General features: G+C 38.9%; 1 protein-coding gene across 3 annotated transcripts; it reads right to left on the reverse strand.

Moving 5' to 3' along the window:
• Positions 1 to 296: 296 nt before the first annotated feature.
• Positions 297 to 25,908, reverse strand: ppp1r1c (protein phosphatase 1, regulatory (inhibitor) subunit 1C). Of its 3 annotated transcripts, XM_017435604.3 has the most exons (6): positions 25,707 to 25,908; positions 21,660 to 21,714; positions 17,127 to 17,164; positions 15,182 to 15,236; positions 9,640 to 9,843; positions 7,257 to 7,536 (listed from the first exon to the last, which is right to left on the reverse strand). In XM_017435604.3, the coding sequence occupies exons 1-6, from the start codon at positions 25,785 to 25,787 to the stop codon at positions 7,481 to 7,483; spliced, it is 489 nt and encodes a 162-aa protein (XP_017291093.1). In that variant the 5' UTR covers positions 25,788 to 25,908; the 3' UTR covers positions 7,257 to 7,480. The 3 variants fall into 3 exon arrangements, with proteins under 3 accessions (XP_017291094.1, XP_017291093.1, XP_017291095.1); XM_017435605.3 differs by lacking the exons at positions 7,257 to 7,536; positions 9,640 to 9,843 and adding an exon at positions 297 to 2,572 and having other exon boundaries at positions 25,707 to 25,867; XM_017435606.3 differs by lacking the exon at positions 9,640 to 9,843 and having other exon boundaries at positions 25,707 to 25,891.
• Between the last annotated feature and the right edge of the window lie 1,366 nt (positions 25,909 to 27,274).

Below are 27,274 nucleotides of genomic sequence, written 5' to 3' on the forward strand. Positions count from 1 at the left end.
GCGTTGGACAGTACTTAACCCAGTTTTAGTAGTTTCTGCAATCTCCTTAGATGTTTTCTCTGCTTGATGCATGCCAATGATTTGACCCTTCTCAAACTGACTGACATCTTTTCCACGACCACAGGATGTGTCTTTCAACATGGTTGTTTAAGAAATGAGAAGCAACTCATTGCACCAGTTGGGGTTAAATAACTTGTTGCCAGCAGAAACATAATCACCCATGCAGTAATTATCCAATAGGTGGCTTGTACCTATTTGCTTAGTTAAATCCAGGTGGTGACTGTTTTTTGGCCAGGCAGTGTAAAAGTAATTGTTTTAAAGTTTGAGTGCAGCAAATTTTTTTTGTCCCATGTAAGGTATACATAACTATGCATACATTCAGGTATTTACTCTGATTTTATACCAAAAAATATAATTTTGCTATGGTTTTCTATCAGTTTCAGAATATAATATCACTGTTGTTCAGTTAAGGTACTGTAAAAGTTTGATACAGAACATTTTGACACCTATGGTAAGAAACTGTATTCTCACAAGTCAAATCTTTGCACAAATAAGAAGATGGTAATGAAAAAAAATGTAAGTACTCTGTACCTAAAACTACATTGTTTCACTATTTGTTTTTTTCATTTATTTCTACAGGTAATCTTATAAAGACACTGCCTCATGCTCGAGAGAGAGACCTGTATCCAGTGAGCATACAAGAATGTAGTTACAAACAGTCAATACAGTACTTACTGCAACTGAATAAAAGTATATAAAACAGCAGAATACTAAAGCTATAGTTCATTATTGTACAATGCTGCCATGAAAGGCAGGCAATCATGTAACTGCCTGTGTATGTGTGCATCTTTCTTTAAGCAGCATCTCACTGGGCTGATCCTGGTGGTGAATAATTGTTAAACAGCATTTCAGAAATATAAATAAAAGTTGACGTGGGTTATCTTCGTTTGACTCACAGAGGCTCACATTCTTGTCACTTGAGTTTTGAGCAAAACATTTGAGCAAGCTATTTTCTCTCAAAATAGTGCTACAGTCGTAGTCATCTCAAACTCGTTAATATTTAGTTGTGAGCGTCTCCTACCTGTCTAAGGAGTGCAGCAGCTTGTAGTACGCACAGGAGCTCGACTCTGACAGAAAATATGTCCACGTCTAAGAACCACTTTCATGATAAATCATAATCTTCATTTCAAACTCAACTATTTGATAAACGTGGGGGGAGACCGCCTAGATGGTTACAAAGCGTGTTGAGATGGGTACAATGTGTCCATGGCCTGAAATCCAGTTTTGCCAGCTGTGTACACGACCATAAACTCTGTATCGCACGTTTGAGTCTCCAATTTGTCTCCAACAGTCACTGCCCAGTGAGATACTACCTTTACCAAAATATATCATAAACCCTGGATGGATTTTAGTGACACTCATAAAGTAATCATTGAATGTACATCTATTTGATTAGGTTTTGGAGCTAACCCCATTTAAGATGGCCACCACAGTTAGTCAACCTTTCCAGACACAGAAATGAGTAGAGCTCAGTTACTTTAACAAAGTTTAGGGTAAGCATCGGTGTGGTAGTAGCTGAGAGGCATCTCCAACATGAACTTCAAGGACCAACAAATTGTACATGTTCTTTGTTTTAAACTCTGACACAAGGCGGTGGGAGATATATTCCTTCAAGGAATACAGTTTGGTTAAACCCTTGGATAAATTTACTGTAATCAATATTTATCTCTTTTTTCCTCAGTAAAACTGTATGGTCTAATGACAGGGATCTGTAGCAGCTAGCTACTTTTAGCAGTTTCAGATCACTAGCTGCCTTACTTAGCTTAGCTAACTTGGCTAGTAGTAGCTACCAACTACAAAGCAAAAAGATTATATAAAAAACATGATTCATATTTATTCATTTGATTATTCATTTTTTAAAAACCTGCAATTAGATTTTAAAAAATCAAAAACAAAGCGGTTGTGGGGGACAGATTAGCTAACTTGGCTATATATAGTTTTCCAACCACCTAGCAAAACAATTATTTAAAAACATGGTTCATATCTGATTTTTATTATTATTATTTTAGGTATAAGCTGTCAACTGACTTGCAGTTGAGAGCTTAAGAATTAGCTTTACCAACTTTTTCTTGTTAAAAGTGGTAAATCATTACTGCTGCAAGTTCTCACAATCATTGCTTGTTGTCTTTTTGCTGACATGTTTGATTTATAAAAATATTTCAAAAAGCAGGTTATTGAGGACTTTTGAAATATCTGATGACACAGAGGCCAGTGAGTCAGATGAGTGGCTTCCAGTAAACCTTACAGAGACTGCAGCAGAGCTTCTGGTCAACAGATGTTTTCACCTGCTCAATGTAAACCATTACCTGCTGCCATTTTAAAGAAAAACATGGTCAAAAATGGGTCAACTTTCACTTTGATTAATGTTCTGACATGTAGGTCCTACACTTGTTGAAAATAAGCTCCATATTTCAAAAATACTGCATGCTGGACGCCTCTTCTGTGGATCAGTCATCCTGAGAGTTGGTGTCCTCCTCTTCTTCCTCTTCAGGAACGGTACTTTCCAATTTACCTATGCAAAAACATAAAGATTTATCACTCTACTTTATAAAGACTAAACGCACAACAAAATGATTGTTTTACTGTATTCAAGCCCTGATCTGCTTATGGGAAACAATTTGCATTCCTGCCGGTGTGTTCAGGGTCAAATGTTCAGTCTGTATTTCAAATATGACATTAAGTGAAGTGTGGCAGAAATGTTGCAATTTTATTTTGTTGTTGTTGTTAGATTTATAAAACAACAGACATTAGTTTAAGTTTCTGAAAAAGGACATTCATTATGCATTTATTGCATTCAATATTTTCTCCTCAATCCAAGCTTCTGCTAAACTACAAAAACTGGCATTCCACTGAAAACACAGATCATGCGACCAAGAGTTAGATTACATCCCATTTATTGTTTTTTCAAGAAAATGTTTGAAGTCGAGTGCATGTATTAGCACCGTTAAAATATTTCCTTAAGTACTAAACGTAAAACTAAGAATCTAAGACCATGCAATTAAAAGAAGAAAGAAAAACAACATAAATTGCTAAAAGCAAACATATCTGACTTTAATGAACTTTTAAGAATGTGAAAATCTAAAAAGACCAAGGAGGTGGGGAAAAAAAGCTAAAATTAATGATTTAAAAGTAAACAATGAAAATTTTATATAAATAAATGCACCAAGCAAAGTTGATGCATAAGTCTCGTTTTTTCTTATTCAGTCCATCCGTCAGTTCATTAACAGACTCTCTAGGAGTGTTTCTTATTTAGATAAAAACACTGACTTCATTTCCAGCTATTTTCCAAAATAGTTTGCCTGTTCTGCCATCCTGTCCCCATACAGAACAAGAATTACGACCTTCATGTTCCCATATTCATACAACTTTCTACCATATGGAACCACGTACTCTAAAACCCAGGGTGCTTACATGTCTTTACCGGTCATCTCTGATGAAGATGAGGCATTTGACTCAACTGGAAGAAACTATTTTGTTGTTGGAAGGCTAAGATCTTTAATTAAAATTTTGCCACTAACTAGTTCAGCTCAAATCTGTTTAGTAGCAAAACAGGCTATCTCGTGAACCACAACATAGATTTTAGCAAAACGTTAAAGGAAATAATCATTGAATGTACATCTACAACTAATTAACCCAATTCAAACTGGCCTCCACAGCCACCTGAACTTAGAAAACATGTAAAGACCTATAATTCAGTCAGTGTCACAGGTACAGAGTCATTTACAACACATACACCAAGTGCTGCTCATTGCACAAGATTTAAAAATTACCTGTTTGAGTCAACTCTGTTTGTCTGTTAGCAAAATATCTCATAACCCCCAGGACAGATGGTAATAGATGTTCAGCCTACACCCCTGCGCACGTTTATGATCCTATACACTGAACAGAATATAAACCCAACACTTGTTTTTGCTCCCATTTTTCATGAGCTGAACTCAAAAATCTAAGACTTTTTCTATATACACAACAGGCATTTTTCTCTCAAATATTGTTCACAAATTTGTGTAAATCTGTGTTAGTGAGCACTTCTCCTTTACTGAGATAATCCATCCACCTTACAGGTGCAGCATATCAAGATGCTGAGTAGACAGCATGATTACTGCACAGGTGTGCCTTAGGTTGGCTACTCTAAAATGTGTGCAATGCCACAGATGTTGCAAGTTTTGAGGAAGCATGCAATTGCAGAAATGTCCACCAGAGCTGTTGCCCATGAGTTGAATTTTCATTTCTCTACCATAAGCAGTCTCCAAAGGTTTTTCAGAGCATTTGGCCATACATCCAACCGGCCTCACAACCACAGACCACACCAGCCCAGGACCTCCACATCCAGCATCTTTTCTTCGAAGATCCACCGAGACCAGCCGCCTGAACACCTGCTGCCACAATCGGTTTGCATAACCAAAGAATTTCTGCACAAACCATCAGAAACTGTCTTAGTGAAGCTCATCTGCATGCTTTTCATCCTCTTCAGGGTCTCCACCTGACTGTAGTTCATCTTAACCAAACTGAGTGGACAAATGCTTAGATTCAATGGCTTATGGCACATTGGAGAGGTGTTCTCTTCATGGATGAATCCTGGTTTTCACTTTACAGGGCAGATGGCAGACTGTGGGTGAGTGGTTTGCTGATGTTAACATTGTAAATCGAGTGGCCCATGGCAGTGGAGGGGTTATGGTAAGGGCAGGCGAATGTTATGAATTTATTGATTGGATTTTTAATGCACAGAGATACCGTGATGAGATCCTGAAGCCCATTGTTGTGCCATTCATCCACAACCATCACCTCATGTTGCAGCATGATAACGCACGGCACCATGTTGCAAGGATGTGTACACAATTCCTGGAAGGTGAAAACATCACAGTTCTTGCATGGCCAGCATGACACTCATTGAGCATGTTTGTGATGCTCTGGATTGGCGTATACGACGGTCTTTGTTATCCCAAAGGTGTTCTATCGGCTGGAGGTCAGTTTGGTGTGGAGTTCTTCCATACCAAACTCATCCATGTCTTTATGGACCTTGCTTTGTGCCCTGGTCCACAGTCATGTTGGAACAGAAAGAGGCCATCCCCAAACTGTTCCCACAAAGTTGGGAGCAGGAAATTGTCCAAAATGTCTTGGTATGAAGCATTAAGAGTTCCTTTCACTGGAACTAAGCAGCTGAGCCCAACTCCTGAAAAACCCAACCCCACACCATAATCCTCCCTCCACCAAACTTTACACCTGGCACAATGCAGTCAGATAAGTACTGTTCTCCTGGCAGCCGCCAAACTTAGACTCATCCATCAGACTGACAGACAGAGAAGTGTGATTCATCCTTCCAGAGAACATGTCTCCGCTGCTCTACAGTCCAGAGGTGGTGTTCTTTACACCACTGCATCTGATGCTTTCCATTGAACTCGGTGATGTAAGGCTTGGATGCAGCTGCTCATGGAAACCCATTCCATGAAGCTCTCACTGTTCTTGAGCTAATCTGAAGATGGAGGTCTGTAGCTGCTGACTCTGCAGAATGTTGGTGACCTCTGTGCTCTATGCTCCTCAGCATCTGCTGAGCCCACTCTGTGGTTTTACATGGCCTACCACTTCATGACCAAGGTGCTGTCACTCCCAATCACTTCCACTTTGTTATAATCCCACTAACAGCTGACTGTGGAATGTTTAATAAGGAGGAAATTTCATGACTGGACTTATTGCACAGGTGGAGTCCTATCACAGTACCATGCTGGAATTCACTGAGCTCCTGAGAGCGACCCATTCTTTCACTAATGTTTGTAGAAGTGGTCTGCATGCCTAGGTGTTTGATTTTATACACCTGTGGCCATGGAGGTGAATTCAGTGATTTGGATGGATGAGTGAATACTTTTAGCAATATAGTGAATGTGAACATACAGTTACAAGATAAGAACTAAGTGAATCAACAAGACTCAACAACTGAGAAAAGGTGTATTCTTAGTTTGTCCATGAGATATGTCCTGTTCATTCACATCTACAGCTGAGTAACCCAGTTTAGGATGACTGCCACAGCTAGTTCACATTAGTCAACACAAAAATTGTTATAACTCCGTCAGTTTTACAGATATTGAGCTAAAATATGATGTGGTAGTACTTGAGAGGCATTCACAACATTTACTCTGACCAAAACATTTTGCAATATCCAATGAGATCACCTATAACATCATTTTCGAGATTTGCCCCAAATGGTCACAACTCTATAATTTCTTTAAAACTCTGGCATAAAGGGAGCGGGTGATATGCATTCCTTCAAGTAATCCTGAGACTTTCATTTGCAAAGTTTTTGTGAAAATTTCCAAAAGGGAGAACATTACTACTGTAGAAAGAGTGGGTCAGGGGTCTAAAAGGTATTTTATCCATTTATTTATTTAGTTCATTTTGGTTTCAAACGTTTAGTATCATCTGGGCTTTTTAAAACTTCCAGATGTTCTAGCAACACTTTCACCGAGGGCTGTAACTTTGTTTTAAGGGTAAGATGTTTGGGAGTCATTGGAATATCAGTGGAATTAAACTATTACAAATTATGAATATCAAAAAACTGTTTGTTGTTTGTTTGTTTTGGTTTCAACTTACAGGTGATGTAAAATGCAAGAGATCAATATATAAAACCTTTTGATGACATTGTTGTAAACAAAGCATCCATCCATTTTCTTTTGGAGCTGGTGCCTATCCCCAGCAGTTACTGTGTGAGAGGTGGGGGACACCCTGGACAGGTTTGTAAACAAAGCTACATTTTAAAATGTATCTGTGCAAACTAAGGAACTTGAGACATGCAGGCCTGTTCCAAACTAAAACTAAGGTTCAGGATGCCTTTAACTGTATGATTTGTGCCAAAAACAGACAAAACCAATCCTCCCTGTGGGCATTCAGGTTGTCTCAGGGACATGAGATTAAAAGCACTGGGCCCCATTGTGCAGACAGCGCACTCTCCTTCACAAAAACACAAGTGTTGTTTCAGCTGTTGATGCAGCCACATGCGGACTGGGTCAGATTCTGCACACTCGGTGGTTTCATCTCTAATGGGTGTCCCAGTGACCTGCTTTTATCCCCTTCTGTTTTACATGGAACACTTTTAGGACTGAATAAGAAGCCCCCCCCTCCCCCCAGATTCTACCAACATTTTAATGTTTTATGTGAAAATTAGAGACTGTCACTGCAGGAATTCAGACACTGCAAGTGTTTGTGCATACCACATGTTTATTCACAGCCAAGGCGTACAATCAACTGAAATTCCTGTTGCAGGTGTCATCACATGAAGGCAAGAAAAGCTGTTGCCTGTTCAAAAATAAAGCATTTATAAGTGCTGCAGAACAGTAAGGCAGTGTTACATGAATAAGAGGAAAAGCAAGACAAAGTGAAAAGTTGGTTATTGAGAGATAAAAGGATGGGAGTGAAGTCAGACGAAAGGCAGCTATCGGGAGATGGAGTCAGGACTGGGCGTTTCCTTACTTTTGGTGCACGACAAGTCTGAGAAACAGGGAGAGGGTGGAAATGGAAAGATTGTGCAAAGCCACGACAGGAAGAAAGACAAAAGGAAGAGACAGAGTTAGTCTTATTAGTCTTTGCTCAGGAAAATAAGCAGACCACAGGCTATCATAAACTGTATCAAAGGTAAACATGTGCGAAGAAGTACTGTAATCTTATTTTTATGGCCTCTATAAAAAAGAAAAGGAAGAAAGCTGACATTTCTGGCAAATGGTAGCTTATTTAAAACTACATGGTCTTAGTAGTCTTACAAATAACAAATTTTAAAAAACCTTTCTTAAGTTTGAAATATTGTAGCTTTGTTTCCAGGTTCGTCGTGATTGTAACTTTATTTTTTTCCTTTTGTTGACAATTCAGTTCATCAAGGTCTGTTTGCTGAAAGCAGCTGCCTGCACCAGTGGATGAGCCTTTATCTCAGTCAGCTACATAAAACTGAGAAAAATATGCACATTTTCTTTTAGACTCACATTAAATTAGGACATTTGCTTATGTTGCACAAATGTTAGATGAATGTCACACAAACTCTCAATGAAATTCGGGTCAAAATTTGACAGAAGTGCGTAAAAGTATTGCACCAATGTTGCATGATGTTCTCGTGACCAAGTTGCAAAATTTTTGACACAATTTTTAGTTGCTTGCAACAGTAATGCAATAATTAGGTGTGACAATTAAGAAGACTGGACCATTTGAACACAGGGCCTCTCCCAGTCCAGCACTCATTTTGTCTTCAGACGTCAAGCTATGGAGACCTCAGAGAAGAAGAGCAGAAGCTGCTGCTGGATGAGGACCAGGCTGAGGTGCTAAAGACTGCAGCAGGCCTCCTTACTGCTGCTGCTGCTGAGCAGAGACATGTAGGGCCTGTAATTTCCGGTTTTTGTTGTTTCTATTTAGTCACAATTTAGTTTCATAGGTCATGGATCCATTGTCTCACTTTTCCCACCCTTTCTGCCACAAGGAAACTCAATTTGAGTTGCGTACCAGACTCCTGCAACAATTCTATTATGAGACAAAATTTGTCTCACAAGTTTTTAAACCAGTTCAAGATTTCAGCAACTTGTGAGTCAGGACTTCACTCAGTACTACTGACTGAGAGTTGTATCAGTGCAAGTACGCAGACAGAATGAGATCAGGCAGTGTTCAGAGAGACAGCTGAGTAAATTGTACACAAGTGTCAGTCATGTAATTTCTCATCTTTAGTAAGTGTATATTTGATACTTTATATGGTATTTTTTTTCAACCTTTGTTTTTTTGTTGTTTTTGGTTTTGTTTTATGTTTTTTTGTGTTGTTGACAGTTCAATAAAGTTATAAAAAAATCATTACTTCTGTCATGTTGGCGGTTATAGGTGGAAAGATGACATCTCTGTTTTCAAAGGTTGTATTCAGGCTTTCCATACAAAAACACAACAGTGTTATTAAGGATTTTCTCAGACTGGAACACAGTTTTGAAAAACACCATTCAGAGGCTCCTAACATGCTGTTTTTCTGTTGCCACAAGGCTGAAAGGATAAAAAAAACTTTGCATATTCACAAAATGACACTCCCATATGGACTGATTGGAGAAAACGATAAGAACCGGACATTACAGGCACCACGTGACCCAGGGCCAGCCATCCTTGGCTGCAGCAGATATTCTCATTCTTTCTCCGGACAACTGTGTCAGAAATAGTCTAGTCTGGACAAAGACTTCTGCCCTTTGCTCCATACTCTGTGCTCTATGACTGATAAAATATTGGTCACTATTTGACAGGACATCACTTCAAAAATGACCAGTCTAACCATTTAAACCTGAGTTCTATGTACATTTACTTTTTTATTTTTATATTTTTTGCTAAAGTGTATACTTCCTTGTAAATATACAAATTTTATCTAACATAGATTTGGTTTTAACTATTATTAACTTCTGTTAACCATATATTAATATATAACTAAATAGTTTTGTTTTCATTATAATAACATTATAATTCAGATCTAAATATAATGAAAGTCTAAAAAAATAATAATAAATTGCTGGGGGGGTTTTAGACATTCTTTTAACTTTTCTTAATTTTTTGTTCATTTATTTATTTAATTAAAATGCAGTTTACCCCCTGAACTGTTGCTCTCTGCCACTTCTCTTTCCTGATTGGCTAACAGCAAACATGCGTGATTCCCATTGGTTTCCTCTGCCTCACTGTGATTGGCCCATGGGTAAGCAGAAGCATACAGCTGCGCTGTGATTGGGCTCAGCTGGCTGTCTGTCTCACAGAGTCCCGCCCCCAGAAGGTGTTGCTCCACCCCTAGCTGAAGCTCTGGGAAAAGAAGAGCACCTCTAGTGGAGAGACATTGAAACTACAGGCATATCGCTGTACGGCAGAAATACCTCTTGGAAGGAAAATAAAATAAAATTAAAACAAAAACATACCTTAAACTGAGCAACCAAACTGATAGATTAAAAAGAAAAGAGAAAAAGTCCAGCTGTAGATTTACTCAACATTTTTGTCTTCTTGTTAGATGCAGATAAAGTTGTTGGCACCTTACAGCTCATTGAAACAAGCCTTTATTTCTACTGAAGTGATTCATTTAACAGCAATGATCTAATGTTTGTCTGCATGCCTTTAATATGTGGTAGAGTAAACAAAATAATTGTAAAAATATTTTTTGTTTGTTTGTTTATTTTATAAAGATATGCTAAAATAGTACAGACAGATTTGTTGGTATCCTTTAAGATACTAATAATCTTTGCATTATAGTCACTAAGTATTTGACATTAATTAGTATCACAGGAGCGTTCAAGCTTTCAGCCGTTCAGCCTATTTAAAGAGTAGTTTGGTAACCTGAGCACCCACTGAACACGGAGCAGAGAGAGGACAGATCAGAAACAAGATTATAGAGATACATGTTCAAGGTAAATGCTTCAAGCAGCTCCATGTTCCTCCGACCACAGCTGACAATATTTTTAATACATATAAGGTTCATGGGACTGAAGGCAACCTGTCAGGATGTGAACGCAAGAGGAAATGTAACCCCAGGTTGATCAGAGTGTGGATGGGAGAAAAAGAGCCAAAAAACATTCAAAACCATTCAAGCTGAAATCCAAGGTCAAGGTATGTCACTTTCTGATTGCAGTTTGAGTCATGATGGGCTCATGGGACCCAGGAGGACTGCACTATTGAAACACAAAAAGCCAGACAGGAATTTGCCAAAATGGATGTTGACAAGCTCCAAAGTTATTGGGAGAAGTTTCTGGGGCTGATGAGACAAAGCTGGAGCTTTTTTGGCTTCATTCACATAATCTCTGTGTTTACAGAAGGAAAAATTAAGCTTTCATAGAAAAGGATGCCGTAAACATGGAACATGGAGTGGCTCGGTTTTCTTTGCTGTATCGGGCACAGGGACCTTTAGTCCGCTTAGGGCCCAACGAAGTCTTAAAGGCATTCTGAAGCGAAACAGAAAGTTCAGCTTCAGTTGCAGCTCATGGGTCCATAAACCGAGATGTTTATGTCTTTTTATTGTTGTGGAAGGACACCAACAACTTTGTTGTTTTTTGTGAATATCTGCTCAGTCAGAAGCTTCAGGAGAAGATTTTATACTCACTCAGATATTTAGCAGCATGTTTGGCTAAGATAGCTGCTTGTTTAATGTACCAAAACTATTTCTGTTTATCCAAGAGATTAAGAACACTGCACACAAAGGAAAATATTTGTAGCTCATTTTTTCTTTTATTTATCTTTGATTCTTGTTCGATTTTGCTCCAGTAAGGAAGCAGTAAGTAAATGACTTCAATAAAAAATAAAAGGCTTCTTTTTTCAATCCTACAAACTCGAAATGCTGCTGTGTGTTTGGTGCTTTGGCATTTCCTCAAGAGGCTTTTAGCAAAGTCACACACTCACACACTCTTAGCTCGAATCGATTTAAAAAGCTTTTATAGTCTTCCCAGAACCAAGTCAGCGCTCTGCACACACTTATCTGAAGCTTGTCTTCCTTCCTCTTCCTGGGGTTTCCCTGCAAAACACACACCTTTTCCTTTGCATAGTCGGCCATATTTCAGGTGAAATATAAATTTTTTTATTTTGATTAACCTTCTCAAACATTCTTCAGGTTCCTACTTTGCTGAGAGAAGCTTTGTAACAGTTTGATGAATTATTCAGTGATGAAAGCCCTCAGACGAGTGCACTTTGCATTACAGCTGAGTGACAGCTGCTCAAAACATGTACAACAACTATCTGCTTTTATTGCATCTATTTGGAGTCACAGAATAAATAACTTCACTGCAGGGGATTTAGATAGGAACGAATCAACTCACATTTGCCTTTTTGTTCAAGTGAGTTCTGTGTAACAAATGAAATGTTTCGTGCTAATCTAACATACATGACAGGCACTGTATGAGCATTTAATAAAACACTCTGTCATATTGTTGTAAGCAGAAATAAATTAATATTTCCTTTTAACTAAAGGCCTAGCATTGTCTGAAGGAGTTCATATCACCTGCTGTCTTTCATGCCACAGTTTGACTCAGCTTATAGTATGCTGAGAAATAACAGAGATGACCGTTTTGGTCAAATTTTGAAAATATTGTTATTTACCATCTCATGCAATATTGTTTGTCTGTGCTCAGAGTATCTGTTATGAATGACTGCCAACTACTACCACATTAAAATTTGAGCTCAATATCTGTAAAAATCACTTATTTATAGCCATTTGTATGTTTTCTAAGGTCAGTTGGCTGTGGTAGCCATCTTGAATTGGGTTGAGTTGTGGATGTACATTCGGTGGTTACAGCTCAGGGCGGTTGTCTTGACAACAGAGGTGTGCAACATGACCCGCTCTGACTCAGTGTCCCTCGGCTCTGCTGGGATGTGGTTAACGCTCTGTTGGAGGTGGAAGTGGAAGATCTTTCTGACTGTGTGTGGGTTTTTTTTTTGCTGTTTTTTCTCACTACATGTTTATGTCTCCTAGGTCTGTCTGCCATCTGATCCAACTCACCAACAGGTGGTGATTGGTGCCAGCTCTGCTCCTCTCTTCACCCAGAACACAGCCACAGATCAGATCAAACTGCAGACCGAGGGTGTCCTGCTCACGTGTGCACTGATGTTCAAACATCATGTTTGTTATGAACAAGCTGTGAAAAAGTCTAATAACAGAACACAGCTCAGGTTCAGATCCTCCCATTCACACCCCTCCAGGTTACTGTAGCTGCCCACATGGACATTGACCTTCCATGTCCCAAGCTAAGGTCAGAGGACCAAGGCCCCCATCTTCACCTGCTGTCTATGGCCCTATGGCCCCTCCTGCAGGTGCTGGGCCCACAGGAAGGCTCTTCCATTCCTATGAAGTGCTATAGAATTTTTCACAAATTCCATTTTTAATTGTTCTGAATTTCTTGTTTTATGCTGTAATACTTTTTCCTCTAAAAAGTGTGGTATTATATTGTGGATTGATAGTAAAACGTAATGCATCCCAAAACGTAACTGGTAGTATTCAATATGTATCCAGTACATACAGGGTGACAAGTCATTTCATAATATAGCCTGATTCCTGTAGATTCCAGGTAAATAACAGTACCTGGTACATATGAGGTAAGTACCATTACTTACTGGTACCTGCTGTGTAAGTACCAGCTATGCATCCTGTAAGTATCAGGTACACATTCTGTATGTACCAGGTGAGAAGCAGGTACATACCCTGTAAGTACAAGATAAGTACCTGTCATGTACTAGCTAAGTACCACTGCATACCAGATAATTGAAAGGTATGCTTACAGTAAATACCAGGTATGTATCCTGTAAGTTCAGTACATACCCAATAAGTACCAGGTACAAGCCCAGTATTTACCAGATAAGTACCCTGAACATACCCTATAAGTACAGACTAGGTATGTACATGTACAATCTAATTTGTTAAATAGCTGTAATATGTATTGCTACCATTGGATTAGTAAAAGTTCAATAATTAGTTTGAGAAAAATCCTAATTTTTATGAATATGTTCAACAGAACATTTGATTCCTTAACCCTCCTGTGGCCTTCAGGTCAAACGGCTTCTCTTCCTCTCTTCAGTTAGGAGGTCTGTCACAGAAGTTTATTTTAAATCTTTTAAATCTTTTATAATAACATTTAAAAATCCAGTCTTTTTGTCAAATAAAACTGCTTCTGTAGAGCTTTTATATGAAGGTGAAGAAGCTGTATTTTCTTTTTACAACATAAAAACGTTTCACCTAAAACTCACCTACAGTGAAAATAATGTCAAACTCTTGTCTTGTGTGTGTGTCTTATTTGATGATGATCAGGATGCTGCAGTCTCTCCTATCTGTTGTTTTTTGATAACATCATTTATTTTTTCTACCTGAACAGCTTTCAGCTACTTCAACACAGAGTTACCCAGCTTTGAGTTATAATCATCCTCTGTCAAAGTATCAAACTAATCAAACAAATCATTTAGATACCGACTGAGTGCTTGTTAAGTGTTGTCATTTCTGGATGTCTGTGACAGATCTGTCCATCATTCTCCATATTACATCACACAGAGGCCTTGTCTGCACTGAAATGCTGTCTTCAACATGACCTTTTTTTTTGTTGCCATTTCTAAAAACTAATCTCATGAACAACTGTCTTTATCCACATGGAAACCCAGAAAATGACCTAAAATGCTGTAGTAACTATGCCAAGCCTGTGTGTGGCGTTGTAACACTGCCGTGAAAATACACCAGGAACAGGAGACAAGACGTGAAGCATGAGCATGGAGCCTGATCACGGCAGAAAATAAGGACGCAGACTCAGGAGTTAAAGAGTCCACTGAGCTCTGTACCAAAGACGACAAAGGAACAGATGTATTTTTGACATTTGCAATAAATAAATAAATCAGTGCAGTACCGTATTAGGTTTTAGTTGTTGCATGGTTACCAAAAAATCTCAATGAGTTCAGGGTTTGTTTTTTATTTCTTTTTGTATTTTTAGCAGTGAAGCCACCAATCACTGTTTAATACAGCATCACGCTGATAGCTGGATTTACTAAAAAAATCAAATCAAATAATAATAATAATAATAAAACTCAAAGCTAGCCACAAAAAACAGAAACAAGGGAGGAAACTGAAGCAGTTTCAGTGTGAAACAGAACAGAAAACAAAGAGGCTGCAACAGAACCATTACAGACATCAAACATCTTTGAATTCATTTTTTCACTGAATAAAATCATTAGCTGCTTTTCTAATGGAGTCTGTGATGAAAAACTGAAATGTTACTGTACTTCTTCTGATTTTAAAACCAGATGACTTCAGTATTTGAAAGCCTACTAAACAACATGTTCCAGCAACATGGTGACTGTTGATAGGGTCACGCTGTAACTCGTCTTTAACCATGTCCAATTTAAGAAGCACAAGAGACAAAAGATGCTTTGGGCCCCAGTAATCCCGATTCATAGAGATAAATGCTGTTCTTCATCTTCAAAAGCAGGTTTATTTTTGTTATTTGCTTGTTTTTAGATTGGTGCACCAGTTTTTACTTGAGATGCATTTTAATGGCACTTAGATAATAGAAAATCAAGCCTGTGGTCCTCGTCTCAATGGGAAAATGATTCTTCCTCTTTTCTTTCATAAATTATGCACACTTTGCTAAATCATGTGAGGCCCGGCTGAGAAGTGTCCTGTGTTTACCTTTCATGGTGGGAGGGGCGTAAGTGCTCTGCTTCCTCTGAGAGGCATCTGAAGTCTGCCAACGAAGGAGAAGACACTGATTTCAACATCGTACCACTCCAGAACACAAAGCTACTGAAAAGAATCTGCTGAGGAAGTTCTTATAAACACTGTTTTTTGATGTATCAATGTTTTAAAGGCCTAACATTCCTAACATATCACCTGCCGACTTTATTGCCAGAGTTTATCTTATGTAGAGAAATGACAGAATAGTATGTTTTTAGATGTATCGCTGCCATAAAATTAAATTACCTTATATTTTTCTTAAAAGATTCTTAGTTGAAACGTTTGATGTGTTTATTATGTTCTGTTCTGAAGAGGATATGGGTTTATGAGATCTATAAAATTATTGCAAGTTGTTTTTAATTCCATTTTACAAAACCTCCCAACTATTTTGGAATTGAAGTTATACAAGTGATTAACCAACTTCATTCAAGATGGCTGCCTCACGGTCCATTGACCTTAGCAAACACAAATATGGCTGTATCTCAGATTTTACAAATACTGAGCTACAATATGATGATATGATGTGGTCGTAGGTGAGAGTCCTTCAGAGCAGATTCTCTGGGTAAATCTGTGGTCTTAACTGTTGGAGTCAACTTTAACTGTTAGCAAACCATCTCATGAACCATTGGATGGATTTAAACAACGCTCTCGGAAAATTATCTTTAGATCTACGTACGTCACATACTCTGGGGATGACATCTCTCTGTATCGAATGAGATTGGGCATAAGGTTGACCAAAACATTTCTTACCATAAGATGATCTTAGTCTAAAACTCTGGGGTGAAAGTTGGCAGGCCAACAGGTAAGGCCAAGGTTTTAGCCTAAGATGATGCATTGGGTATGACTCTCAGATACGACCACATCAAATTGTAAAGCTGGCTGCATTAAAGCCCTTTTTATAACTGTTGGAGACTAGTTGGCAACTCATCGCTGCAAGAAAAAAGAAAAAATTGTTGCAGTCTCACAGAATTTTGAGAGCAACCAGTAATTCGTGTGCACGGCTTGTAAAACTGTAACCTTGGCCATAACTCGGTCAATTCTGCATATATTGAGCTAAACGTTGGTGTGGTAGTAGCTGAGACTGATCCTCAACACATATTCTGATTGCTAACAGGCTGTGAAAGATCTTTGTTTGAAATTTTGCTAATAATTGTTTAGTGTCAACTCTGTTTGTTAAAAAATATCTCATGAAACAGTGGACACATTTCAATAACACTTTAAGGCTGTAATTATTGGACATACATCTAGCCTTTGGGAATTACCTGTTGGAGTCAACCCTGTCTGTCTGTTAGCAAAATATCTCATGAATCACTGGATGGATTTTAATTAAACTTTCAGGGGGAAAAGTCACTGGATGAACATCTACAGCTGATTAACCTCTGGAGACAAACACTAGCCAACACAACACTGGGTAAAGACACAGAAGTAGTTCTGATTTGTATGTTTTTAGCATTATATTCAGATAAATCAGTTTGGCATTCTGTGGGAGCCAAAGAAACTTTAAAAAGGGGTCATATTCAGCCTCCGTGTCGCTGGATGAAGTCAACCCTGTTTGTACTGTTAGCAAAAGATATCTGAAGAACAACTGGACAGACTTTAATGACACTTCAGTAAATCATCATATGTACCTCTACAACTGATTAACTTTTGGAGTCGACCTGATTCATGATGGCTGCCATGAACAATCAACATTATCCAACATAAAAATGCCTACAACTTTGTCATTTCCTAACATAACTGACATAAAAGGTTGTTTTGGAGTATTAAAGGGTCTGAATGTTTCTAGTTTTCTATCTAACCCTGTTCTTTTTTTTAGTAAACACCAGCAGGTGACTGTTTACCTGCTGCTGTGCTACATTTCTCTCCCTGCTCTATGTGAATTTAAGGCTTTTATACAAACCTGTGACTCCCCGCTGGAGTTTTGTTGATCTCCAACATCTGCAGGAGAGATGAGACAGCAGCACTTTCAATTAATGTGTCACAACGTCCTTTTTATGCATTTATGTGATGCACAACCTTTTCTAAACAGAGGTAAAAACTGCCCTTCCTCAGACATTGTACATCACTTACCCAGGCTTTAAACAGAACACTTTCAGGTCAGCAATGATAACGTCTATAAGCTGAAAATAAAGCCATGACTTCAACAGAGCATGGAAACCATCTCTAACCCATGATGTTAAACCAGACAGAGAACTACAAAACCACAGTAACCAGTGAGTCTCTGCAGTCATTTTTCTGTTTCAACTGCTTTTCCATTTATTTAGCTTCTATTTCTGGGCATTTTGTTCTGCATGCCTGCAGTAATTCCACATCCTCATCTATTTTCTCCTGTTTAGGTATTTATTAGCATTTCTTTCATGCTTCATTTGTCTGTTTCTGTCATTTCCTTCCTGTTTGCATCTCTATCTAAATGTTTTCCAAGTATGTATTCATTTAATCTGCATACCCTTATGCAGTTTTTTCTTATTTTGTCATTTAATGTATTTCAGTTTAAGTTATGAAAAGATGAAAGTCCACCCACTTGGGTTTTATGTATTAAAACGATCTGGTCTTTACCAGGTTCTATAATTATATAAATCTAAGTTCACACAAAAACACAAAATAGATGCCCCAATGGGGGAAAAAATGTGTAAAAAACTGCATCAACCCCTGATCCAGCAGCTTGTAGAACCTCCTTTAGCAGCATTAACTCTCAGCAGTGGTTTTCTGTAGGACTTCATCAGCCTCTCACATGGTTGTGGAGGAACTTCAGCCCACTCTTCTTTCTAACATTGCTTCAGTTCAGTGATGTTTGCAGATATTTGTTTCTGCTCAGCTCTCTGAGGTCCCACCACATCATTTCAGTCAGGCTGAGGTTCTAGACTTTACCTGGACCACTGCAGCTTCTTGATTCTTTTCTTTTTCAGCCGTTCTGTTGTAGATCAGCTGCTGTGTTTGGGATCATTGTCCTGTTGCATCATGACCCAGTTTGGTCCAAGCTTCAGCAAGACTCTAAAATCCTTTGGTCTACAGTCCTTTATGGACAGCAAGGAGCCCAAACCATCAGCCCTCCACTATCATTCAGATACAAACCTTAGTCATGCTGCTGTGTTCTAATAAAGTGCCTTTCTAGCCAACCAGGCCACTCAAAGTGCTTTACAGCACAATCTGTGTCCTCATCCACCCATCCACCCATCTGCTGCATCTCTACCAAGCTAAGCTGAATAAATCATTTTATAGAGTCTAATCAGTGCCTTAGATCACATTCAGACAGATGGGACACATCAGAGGTAGTGAGGGGTTCAGTGTCCTGCCCATGGACACTTCGACATGTGACATACTGGTGGAATCAAACCTCCAACTGTCTCATTGGAAGACCGCTGCTCCACAGCTGCCCCCCTCTCATTTTCAGCTCTGCCAACATTTATATTTTTCTTGTATTTCTGGTAATAGAAGAAGTGTTGGGTGGATTAAATTTTAAAAAGTGCTTAAGGTGATAAAATCATTTCCACTGATCACACCACCTCTACAGATAGTATTAATTATTCTGATAAGCACTTTTCTTCTTGTCAAAGTTTCTGAAATAGACTTCAAGTTAAAAAAAAACTTGTTCAGTGTGAATGTTTGGGAAGTTTCTAAACAGTACGTTAAATTTGTGTCAACAAAAAAACCAGGAACAAAACCAAACATGAGTCATGACTGAAGTTTTCCTGCAGTAAATGTCACATCGCCTGAGATACTTTCAGAAAATCTCAGCTGTTATCTCAGTGAAAATGATATAAAAATAACAGCTTTAGACTTCTTCAACTCTGTTTGTTTCCAGACTGAGAGCCTGAAGCTGCTCCTTGTTTTTTCAGCTGGCAGCTGGTTCTGAACTGAGGCTACAACTGGATCCAACCCATAATCACCACATTATTAAGGGGAAAGAGCACTGTGGAGTCTGGAGATACATTTCTCTTAAGACACTTGAGCCGTGAGATCAGATTTCTCCAGTTTTAGCTTCTCTCCATTGGCTTCCTGTCAAATTCAGAATAGAGTTTAAAATCTATCTTCTATCACACAAAGCTCTCATCAACCAAGCTCCATCTTAGATTAAAGATCTTCTTGGTCCATATTTTCCTAACAGAGAACTTTGCTCTCAGACTGCAGGTTTACTTGTGGTTCCTGGAGTTTCTAAAAGTAGAACAGGAGGCAGAGCTTTCAGTTCTCAGGCTCCAACTTCCAGTTTCTGTCTGTGAGGCTGACACCCTGTCTTCTTTCAGGACTGGACTTAAGACTTTCCTTTTTGATCAATCCTATAGTTAGGGTTGGGTTTCCTGAGTTATCCCTTAGTTCTGCTGCTGTAGGCTCAGACTGCTGGAGGACAAACTGACCACATTTCCTCACTCTGCTGCTGTCTTTACTTGCTCTACTGTAATCATTTCTAATATTAACATGTTTTTCTTTGTTTGTCTTCCCATAGAAACTAGTCATTCTGTGTTTGTCTGTCTCCTTTCTGTCCTCTTAAACTCTAGATGGTTGAAGCAGATGGCAGCCCATCCTGAGCCTGGTTCTGCTGGAGGTTTCGTCCTGTTAAAAGGGAGTTTTTCATTTCCAGCGTCACCAATGTCCTGCTCATGATGGGAGACTGCGACGAAGTGAAGATTCAACTCAATTTAGTGGCTTCTTTAGATCGATCATTTTTGCTCTGTGAAATAGTGTTCACCCTCATCTGCTTTTATGTCTCACTTACACTTTTCAGGTCATCAAACAAATGTTGATATCAGACAAAGATAACTTGACTAAATACAAAATGCAGTTGTTAAATAATGATTTCATTTATTAAGTGGGAAAAAGCCCTATCACCCTATGTAAAAAAGTAATTGCCTCTAAGCCTAATAACTGGTTGTGCCACCCTTGGCAGCGTTGGTTGTTTCACAAGCAGTAAAGCAGCTCCAGATCATCACACTACCACCACCATGTTTGACTGCTGGTATGATGTTCTTTTTCTAAAATGCAGAGTTAGTTTTATGCTAGATGTAAACCTTCCAGAAAGTTCCACTTTTGTCTCATTAGTCCACAGACTACTTTCCCAGAAGTCTTGGGGGTCATCAAGATGCTTTTTTAGTGACTGTGAGACAAGTTAATGTGTTGATTTTGGCCCTGGAACTCTCCCATTGAGGCCATTTTAGCTTTTTGTCTCTTTCTTATTGTTGAATCATAGTGAGGCCTGCAGGCCTGTAAATGTTATTCTGGGTTCTTCTGGAATCTCCTGGATGAGTCGTTGATGCTCTCTTGGAGTAGTTTTGGTTGGGTGGCTCTGTTACTTCCATTTGTGGATAATGGCTCTAATTAGGTGATGTTTTGATTCTACAGGTCTGGTAGTAATCAGGCCTGGGTGTGGCAGCTTTCCAAAAAAAAAATCACAGTAAATCGTGATTTAAAGGTACACATTGCAAGGTGTAAAAGAGCATAGAATAAAAAAGGAAAAAAAAAATATCTTGAACTGTATGAAATGGTTGAAAGAGTTTATACCAGTAGTTTTTCAGATGTACAATTCTGAATTGTAAGTTCAAACTTCATTAAAATTAAGCATTTTGCTTAATGGAATCTTGAGTTACATTTTTGTCCTACATTAGGCTGGCTGTAATTTGTTTAGATGAACAAATATGGTGGAACTGGACAAGCATAGAATGTAGGAGAAGACATTTAGGTGGAAATACAAGAGTAAATCACAAAAAGAAAGAAAAACAATCTAGTGAGACAACTATCAAGACTGAATATCGAGGATCAAGTAGGGCGGTGGACCACCATGAAGACAGAGCTCAGTATTCAAAGACACATGGCTTCTGAAAAACTTCTTCAAGACCAGCAAGTATATGGCTTTCAGTCCAACCTATCTTTTCATCTGCATACTTTACTCGACAATGCTGAGTGGTTTGAACATTTTTCTCCTTTTATAAATGAAATCATCATTTAAAAACTGTATTTTGGATTTACTCAGGTATCTTTGTCTGATGTTAACATTTTCTTTGCTGATCTGAAATGTGTAGGTGTGACAAAAAATCAAAAACAGAAGAAATCTTTAAGGGACTGAATCCTTTTTACAGCACTTTAAGTAGACTGAATTGAATGATTTAATAGTATTCTCAGTATTCTTGTTGCTTCTTATCAGAACGAACAAAGCAGCTGCTCAGAAACACCTCCGGAGCTCAACATACCAGCGCTGGAACCCGACTCTCCAGACTGAGCTCCCAGAAAGGAATCAGGCCGATTATTCAATCAGTCAGCTCTCCTGTAGAGGGATTTATAGGAGCTCAGAGCGAAACACAAACACTGCACTGGTTCTGGATCCATCAGTGCAGCCTGGACACCCAGATCATTTTACTAAAAGTAATCTAATAAAGCTTCCATTATGGCAGCAGCTCTTCTGCTCTTTGTCCTCCTCCCTTCGTCTGTTTCCCTGTTTTCTCACCTGAGCCGGGTCTGTAGATCTGCAGGGTGGCAGGAGTCGGTCTTCTGCGGCGGATCTGACGGAAAAACACACAAACACACATTTTTATTGTTGGACCTCTGGAAAATGAGTGGAAGGACTTCCCTGATCCCACAGAGCTTCAGTTTGTAAATAACAGTTCATAAACTCACCAGCTGGAGGCTTAAATGTTCTCAGTTATAAAATGAAATGGATTCAACTCTCCGTTATTTGTGTGAAACAAACTTAGAGCATTCATTGCTTGAAAATCAACTGAAGATAAATCAACCAAAATGGTGTCAAATACAAATGTTCTTTTAAAGCTTTAATAATTTAAAAGAAAAGTGGAGAAAACCTTTATCTCCATATAATAATGTGGAAAATATTCCGTTAGAACCCACTTCCTGGGCTTTGTCTTGCTCTTCATCACCTACCACTGTGAAAGGTGGGCAGTAATGTGTGTGTGTGTGTGTGTGTCAGCAAAATACCACATGAACTACAGGATGGATTTTAATAAAACATTCAGTTACAACTGAATACCTTATAGGAGCCAGTCCAATTCAAGATGGCCACCACAGCTAATCAACCTTAGCAAACACAAAAATGACTCTAACTCACAGATACTGAGCTAAAATGTGGTGAGAAGGTGTCTGAGAGTCCTTCATCACGTACTCTGAGCTCCAACAGATCTTTGATTAAAACATTTGCACACTATGAGGCAGTGGGCAATATTCATCCCTTCACAAGAAACGCTAGTTTTATTTTTCTTTTATTATTGATCTTTTTTATTATCATTACCACAGCTGTCAGACTTGGTATCCCTCACTTACCAAATAATCAAATCTACCAGTGGTTCCCAAAGTTGGGCTCAACAACCCACTATGTGTTAGGAAATAAACTGGAAGAGTGAAATCACTGAAATATTCCAGAAACAACAGCATCTCCATCTTGGGACACAATCATTTCCTGGTTGAAGTACAAAAACATTAAAATGTCAATTAAACAAGGATATAATGACAGCACAAATAGCCTCAACAACTATTAGAGTTTTTATATTGATTCATAACTACTTTTTATATTTGCTGATATATAACAGCAAAAAATGTACTGTTAGCTATTACCTTTACATCTTAATTTATTTCTGGAGCTGTTTGATTCCCTCACTTATTCTTTCGTGACCCTAAATGGGGTTCTGACCCCGTCTTTGTGAACCCCTTAAGTATACCGTCTGGAAGAAGTGTGTTTTAAACTAAGTGACCAAAGAAATAGTTCAGATATGAGGAAGTGGTTTTCTGTGAAAATGTCAGGAACAATTAACATCCTACCAGTTGTAGAAATCTTTTTGAACGGCCTCAGTTTGGAGAAATAACGAGTGAACAGCTAATCTGAGCCGGGTCAGGCAAGGATCAAAATGGACCATTGTCCTAAAACAACTTTAATCCTAATAAACTACAGTTCCATCTGGCCCTTCTTCTAGGTGCTCGGATCTGAAGGATTTTAGAAAGCTTTAGAAGAATCCTATATTATAAACATTTACATTTCACATTACATTGATATAAACATAAAAGCAGCAGCAGCAGCTAACTGTAGCACTTCCAATGCATCCTGTGGTGCTTCCTGCAGGAATATCAGACTTCTTGCTAAAATAAGCATGGAACAGCAATGTAAACATTTATATAATTATGTTTGCATAAACTGTTGTTGGATTTTTAACCTAAAGTTGTTTTAAAATGACAACAGGCCATTTTGGTCTAAGCCTCGCTCATCAGTCTGGTCAGGATTTAACTTTATTTCTCCAAACTGAGGTTGTAAAAAGAACTATATATAAAACAAGTAAGATATTTCGTTATTGTTCATAGTCTTTCTAAATAACCCCAATTGAAAAAAATCTGAACTATCACTTTATAAACACTTTTGTAAAAATGTTGCTTCTCCTAACTTTAAGGTTTTAATGCTGAAAATGTAAAGCTTTCAGTCCTGATCAAACCAAATTTCCTTAAAGCTAAATTTCTCTATTAAATGTCATTAAAATCTGTCCAATGTGTCTGAAGATATTTTGCACCAAAATCTTGACTCCAAATAATTAATGGCAAAAATAAAATAAACAAAGGCCTTGCACAATCTGTTACTGCTCAGAATCAGTCTGAGCTGCTTCCTCACCAGATTTTAGGTCAATATCTGACTGAATTACTGACATTCAGTTGGCTGTAGCAGCCATCTTGAATTGAGCTGACTCCAAAAGTTAATCACTTGTAGAAAAGTAATCCAGTGATTAACGTTTTACTAAAATCTGTTCAGTGCTTCATGAGATATTTTGGTAACAGACGGACACACACACACACACACACACACACCCACGCACACACACACCCCCACACACACACACACACACACACACACACGCACACCCCCCCCACACACACACACACACACACACGCACACACACACACACACACACACACACACAGGCAAAATCCTTACCATCTGCCTTTGCTGTCTGCTGCGTGTGATAAAGACCAGATTTGGATCATGTCACAGACTGCAGAAATGTAAACGTTTATCATCAGTAGTAGCAGTAAATCCTATCATTGGTGTTTGAAAAAGTTCAAGCTTTTTCAGCACAAAGTCCCTCCAAACATTCACAGAGGGGTTCCCTCTGCGTCCTCTAAACGCCTCATAAACATGTCAGCACAGCAGAGACCAGCACGGTTTACTCCCTGACGTGTAACAGTTTAAGCTCATGTGGAAGACCTGCTTCTGTTTCTTCAAGCTGCAGTTTAAGGAAAACTACACCTCAGGTTAGGAGCTGAGGAACTACCTCCACCAGCCACTTCCTGTTTGTCTGTTTCTGACTAACTTAGCAGTAGGAGAAAAGAGCAGGTGGCCAAATTACTCAGTGTAGAATAAATTCAAAAGAATATTTTTCCTCTCAGACTGCAGGTTTACTTGTGGTTCCTGGAGTTTGTAGGAACCACGAGGCAGAGCTTTCAGTTCTCAGGCTCCTCTCTGGTTGAACCAACTTCCAGTTTCTGGCTTCTTTTAGGACCTGGCTTAAAGGAAAAGACTGGTCATTTTTGAAATGATGTTCTGTTCAATAGTTATTAATAGCTAGTACCGTATCAGTCATTGCATCATTCATAGCAGATGGCTATGAAGAGAAGTGCAAAAGTCTTCATCCGGGCAAGTCTAATGGTGAGACATAGATAGACGGCAACAAATTTAATAAACGGTGTCGTACAAAAGTGCAGAGGTTTGATATGATGCAGTGTTCTTTCACACTGGTATGTCATTTTTGAGAAAAAGCTGTTTTATAAACTTGAAAAACATAAAACAAGAGCAATGAGCCCTTTTTGGCTAGCCATTAGCCTAGCCTGGACGAAGCCTTTTGCCTTTTTCTCCAAACTCTGTGCTCTATGACTGATGTCACGGCTGAGGAAGAAAACTATGTGACAGAGAATCACTTCAGAAATGACTGGAGTGTCCCCTTGTTTCTCATTCTGTAGAAACTCCACCTGGAGCAGTCGTTCTGTTTGTCTGCATCTCCTTCCTGTTCTCTGACCCCAGCCAGTCAACCAGGATGGCCTGGTTCTGGTTCTGGTTCTGCTGGGGGGTTCTTCTTGTCTTCAACGTGCTGCTCAGGATGTGACTAAGTGAAGATTCAACACAATCTGCCGGCTTCCTTAGACAGATAACTGTTACTTGTTGGCATGTATGTGTTGTATAATAGTTGGATTTGAATCCCGGTGTAAACGGACTTGTTATTTTTGCAGTATAGTGCTGTGAGGTGACTTTTATTGTGAATTGGCACTACATAAATAAACTGAACTAAATAGAAATTAAAATAAAGGTGTTTTTGCAAATAGAAAGCAAAAAGCAGATATAAACCCAGAGATTTTTGCATGTATGCTGCTCTACACCCACACAAAAAATTCCAGACAGCTCACAAGAAAAGAAGCCTCATTCAGTTCTGACATGCATGAACCTCCTCTGACCCACACCCCCCGGCCTCAGACATCCCAAACTCTTTTAAAACACACAGATCCACTCACATGTTCGGCGGCCTGTGGGTCAAGCTGTCCCTGCAGCGGAGGCACAGCAAACTGGATCTTCTTCGGACTGCCGGGCTCCATTATTACTGACTGAGACGCAGAAGGAAAGACGGACAGAGAGAGAGAGAAAGTGTGTTTGTGTGAAGGAGGAGAGGGGAGGGGGAGGGAGTGGTCTTCTCTCAGCCGATGGGGTCCATTATCACTAATTGACAGACTCAGGGAGACGGGAACAGCAGCCAAGGCTCTGCAGCATTTTCCAAACCACCATCTGATACGCTGTGAAATCATTTTTTTCTGCTCATGTTGTGTCTTGTGATGTTTTTCTGTTCCTGCACTTGAGTTGTTCTCAGTCTCACATCTACGGACTACTTCCAGTCCTGGATCAGGTCCTGGGTCAGGTCCTGGATCAGGTCTGCTGCTCAGCACTCTCCACAGATCGGAGCATTGATTTTATGATGGAAGAGACCGTGTGACAGAACATGACAACAACAAACTTCTGTTATGTAATGTTTCTCAAATTAGAAACAGGACTATTTTAGTGGAATTGATCAGATTTAGGGCCCTGTCCTCACAAACACAAATATTTAGTAACATGAACTTTTCCTACTGCATTTGCATATTTCATTCACAAGTAAATAATCTCTTTTTTAGTGAGAAACTGATTTTATTTTTCTTTTCAAAGTGAAATTTTTAAAAAATTAAAAGAGAATGTTGGGGGTGGGGGGTGGGGTAGTTTGTTTTGTTTTTAAAAATACAAGTCAGAGGATGGATATAAAAAGAATTTCCAAGACCCTTAAAATCCCAGGAGTTCTGTTAAAACCATCATCAAGACATGGAAGGAATATGGGAAAAAAATCAGATTTACTATGGAGTCTTCTACATGCTGTTTGACAAACTCTATCCATCCATCCATTTTCTTTTACCTGCTTCTCCTTTCCGGCTCACTGTGTGAGAGGTGGGGGACACCCTGGACAAGTCCCAAGTCCATCACAGGGACACAAAGAGACAAACGAGACAGACAACCATCCACACTCTCACTCACACCTAAGGACAATTTAAGAGTCTGGCAAACTCTAGTTGGGATTTATTATTAGTTTTCTTCAACAGTGTTTTTCTGTTTGCCCCTCTCCCATAAAGCTCAGACTGGTGAAGAACCTGGGTTAGAGCTGGTATCTGTACAGTCTCTCCCATCTCAGCTGCTGAAGCTTGGAGCTCCTTCAGAGAGCTCCCAGGTGTCATGGTGGCCTCTCTCACTGCTCTCCTTCTGCAGGCTCACTCAGTTTGGGAGGACAGCCTGCTCTTGGTAGATTTATACATGTTCCATATTCCTTTCATGTCTTGATGATGGTTTTAACAGAACTCCTGGGATGTTTAGGATGTTTGGAAATCCTTTTGTATCCATCCCCTGACTTCTACTTTTCAATAATTTTTCACTTTTAAGGGGGTAAATATTAATGCAATCACTTGTTTTATATTACATATTTTAATGAATTGGTATTACTCTGGAGAAATTTGATTTCCCTTTGTCATAGAAGGGTTTTTTGTTATTTTTTGTAAAGAAGAACAAT

The sequence above is a fragment of the Kryptolebias marmoratus genome, linkage group LG22, assembly GCF_001649575.2.
Source record: "Kryptolebias marmoratus isolate JLee-2015 linkage group LG22, ASM164957v2, whole genome shotgun sequence".
Lineage (NCBI taxonomy): Eukaryota > Metazoa > Chordata > Actinopteri > Cyprinodontiformes > Rivulidae > Kryptolebias > Kryptolebias marmoratus.

Coding starts and splice junctions, on each gene's coding strand:
- ppp1r1c (XM_017435604.3), bottom strand. CDS start 25,787: ATGGAGCCCGGCAGTCCGAAGAAGATCCAGTTTGCTGTGCCTCCGCTG. Junction 15,237..17,126: donor ACTCCAGCGGGGAGTCACAG/GTTTGTATAAAA, acceptor CTTCGTTGGCAG/ACTTCAGATGCCTCTCAGAG. Junction 9,844..15,181: donor CGCCCCTCCCACCATGAAAG/GTAAACACAGGA, acceptor TTCTTTTCCCAG/AGCTTCAGCTAGGGGTGGAG.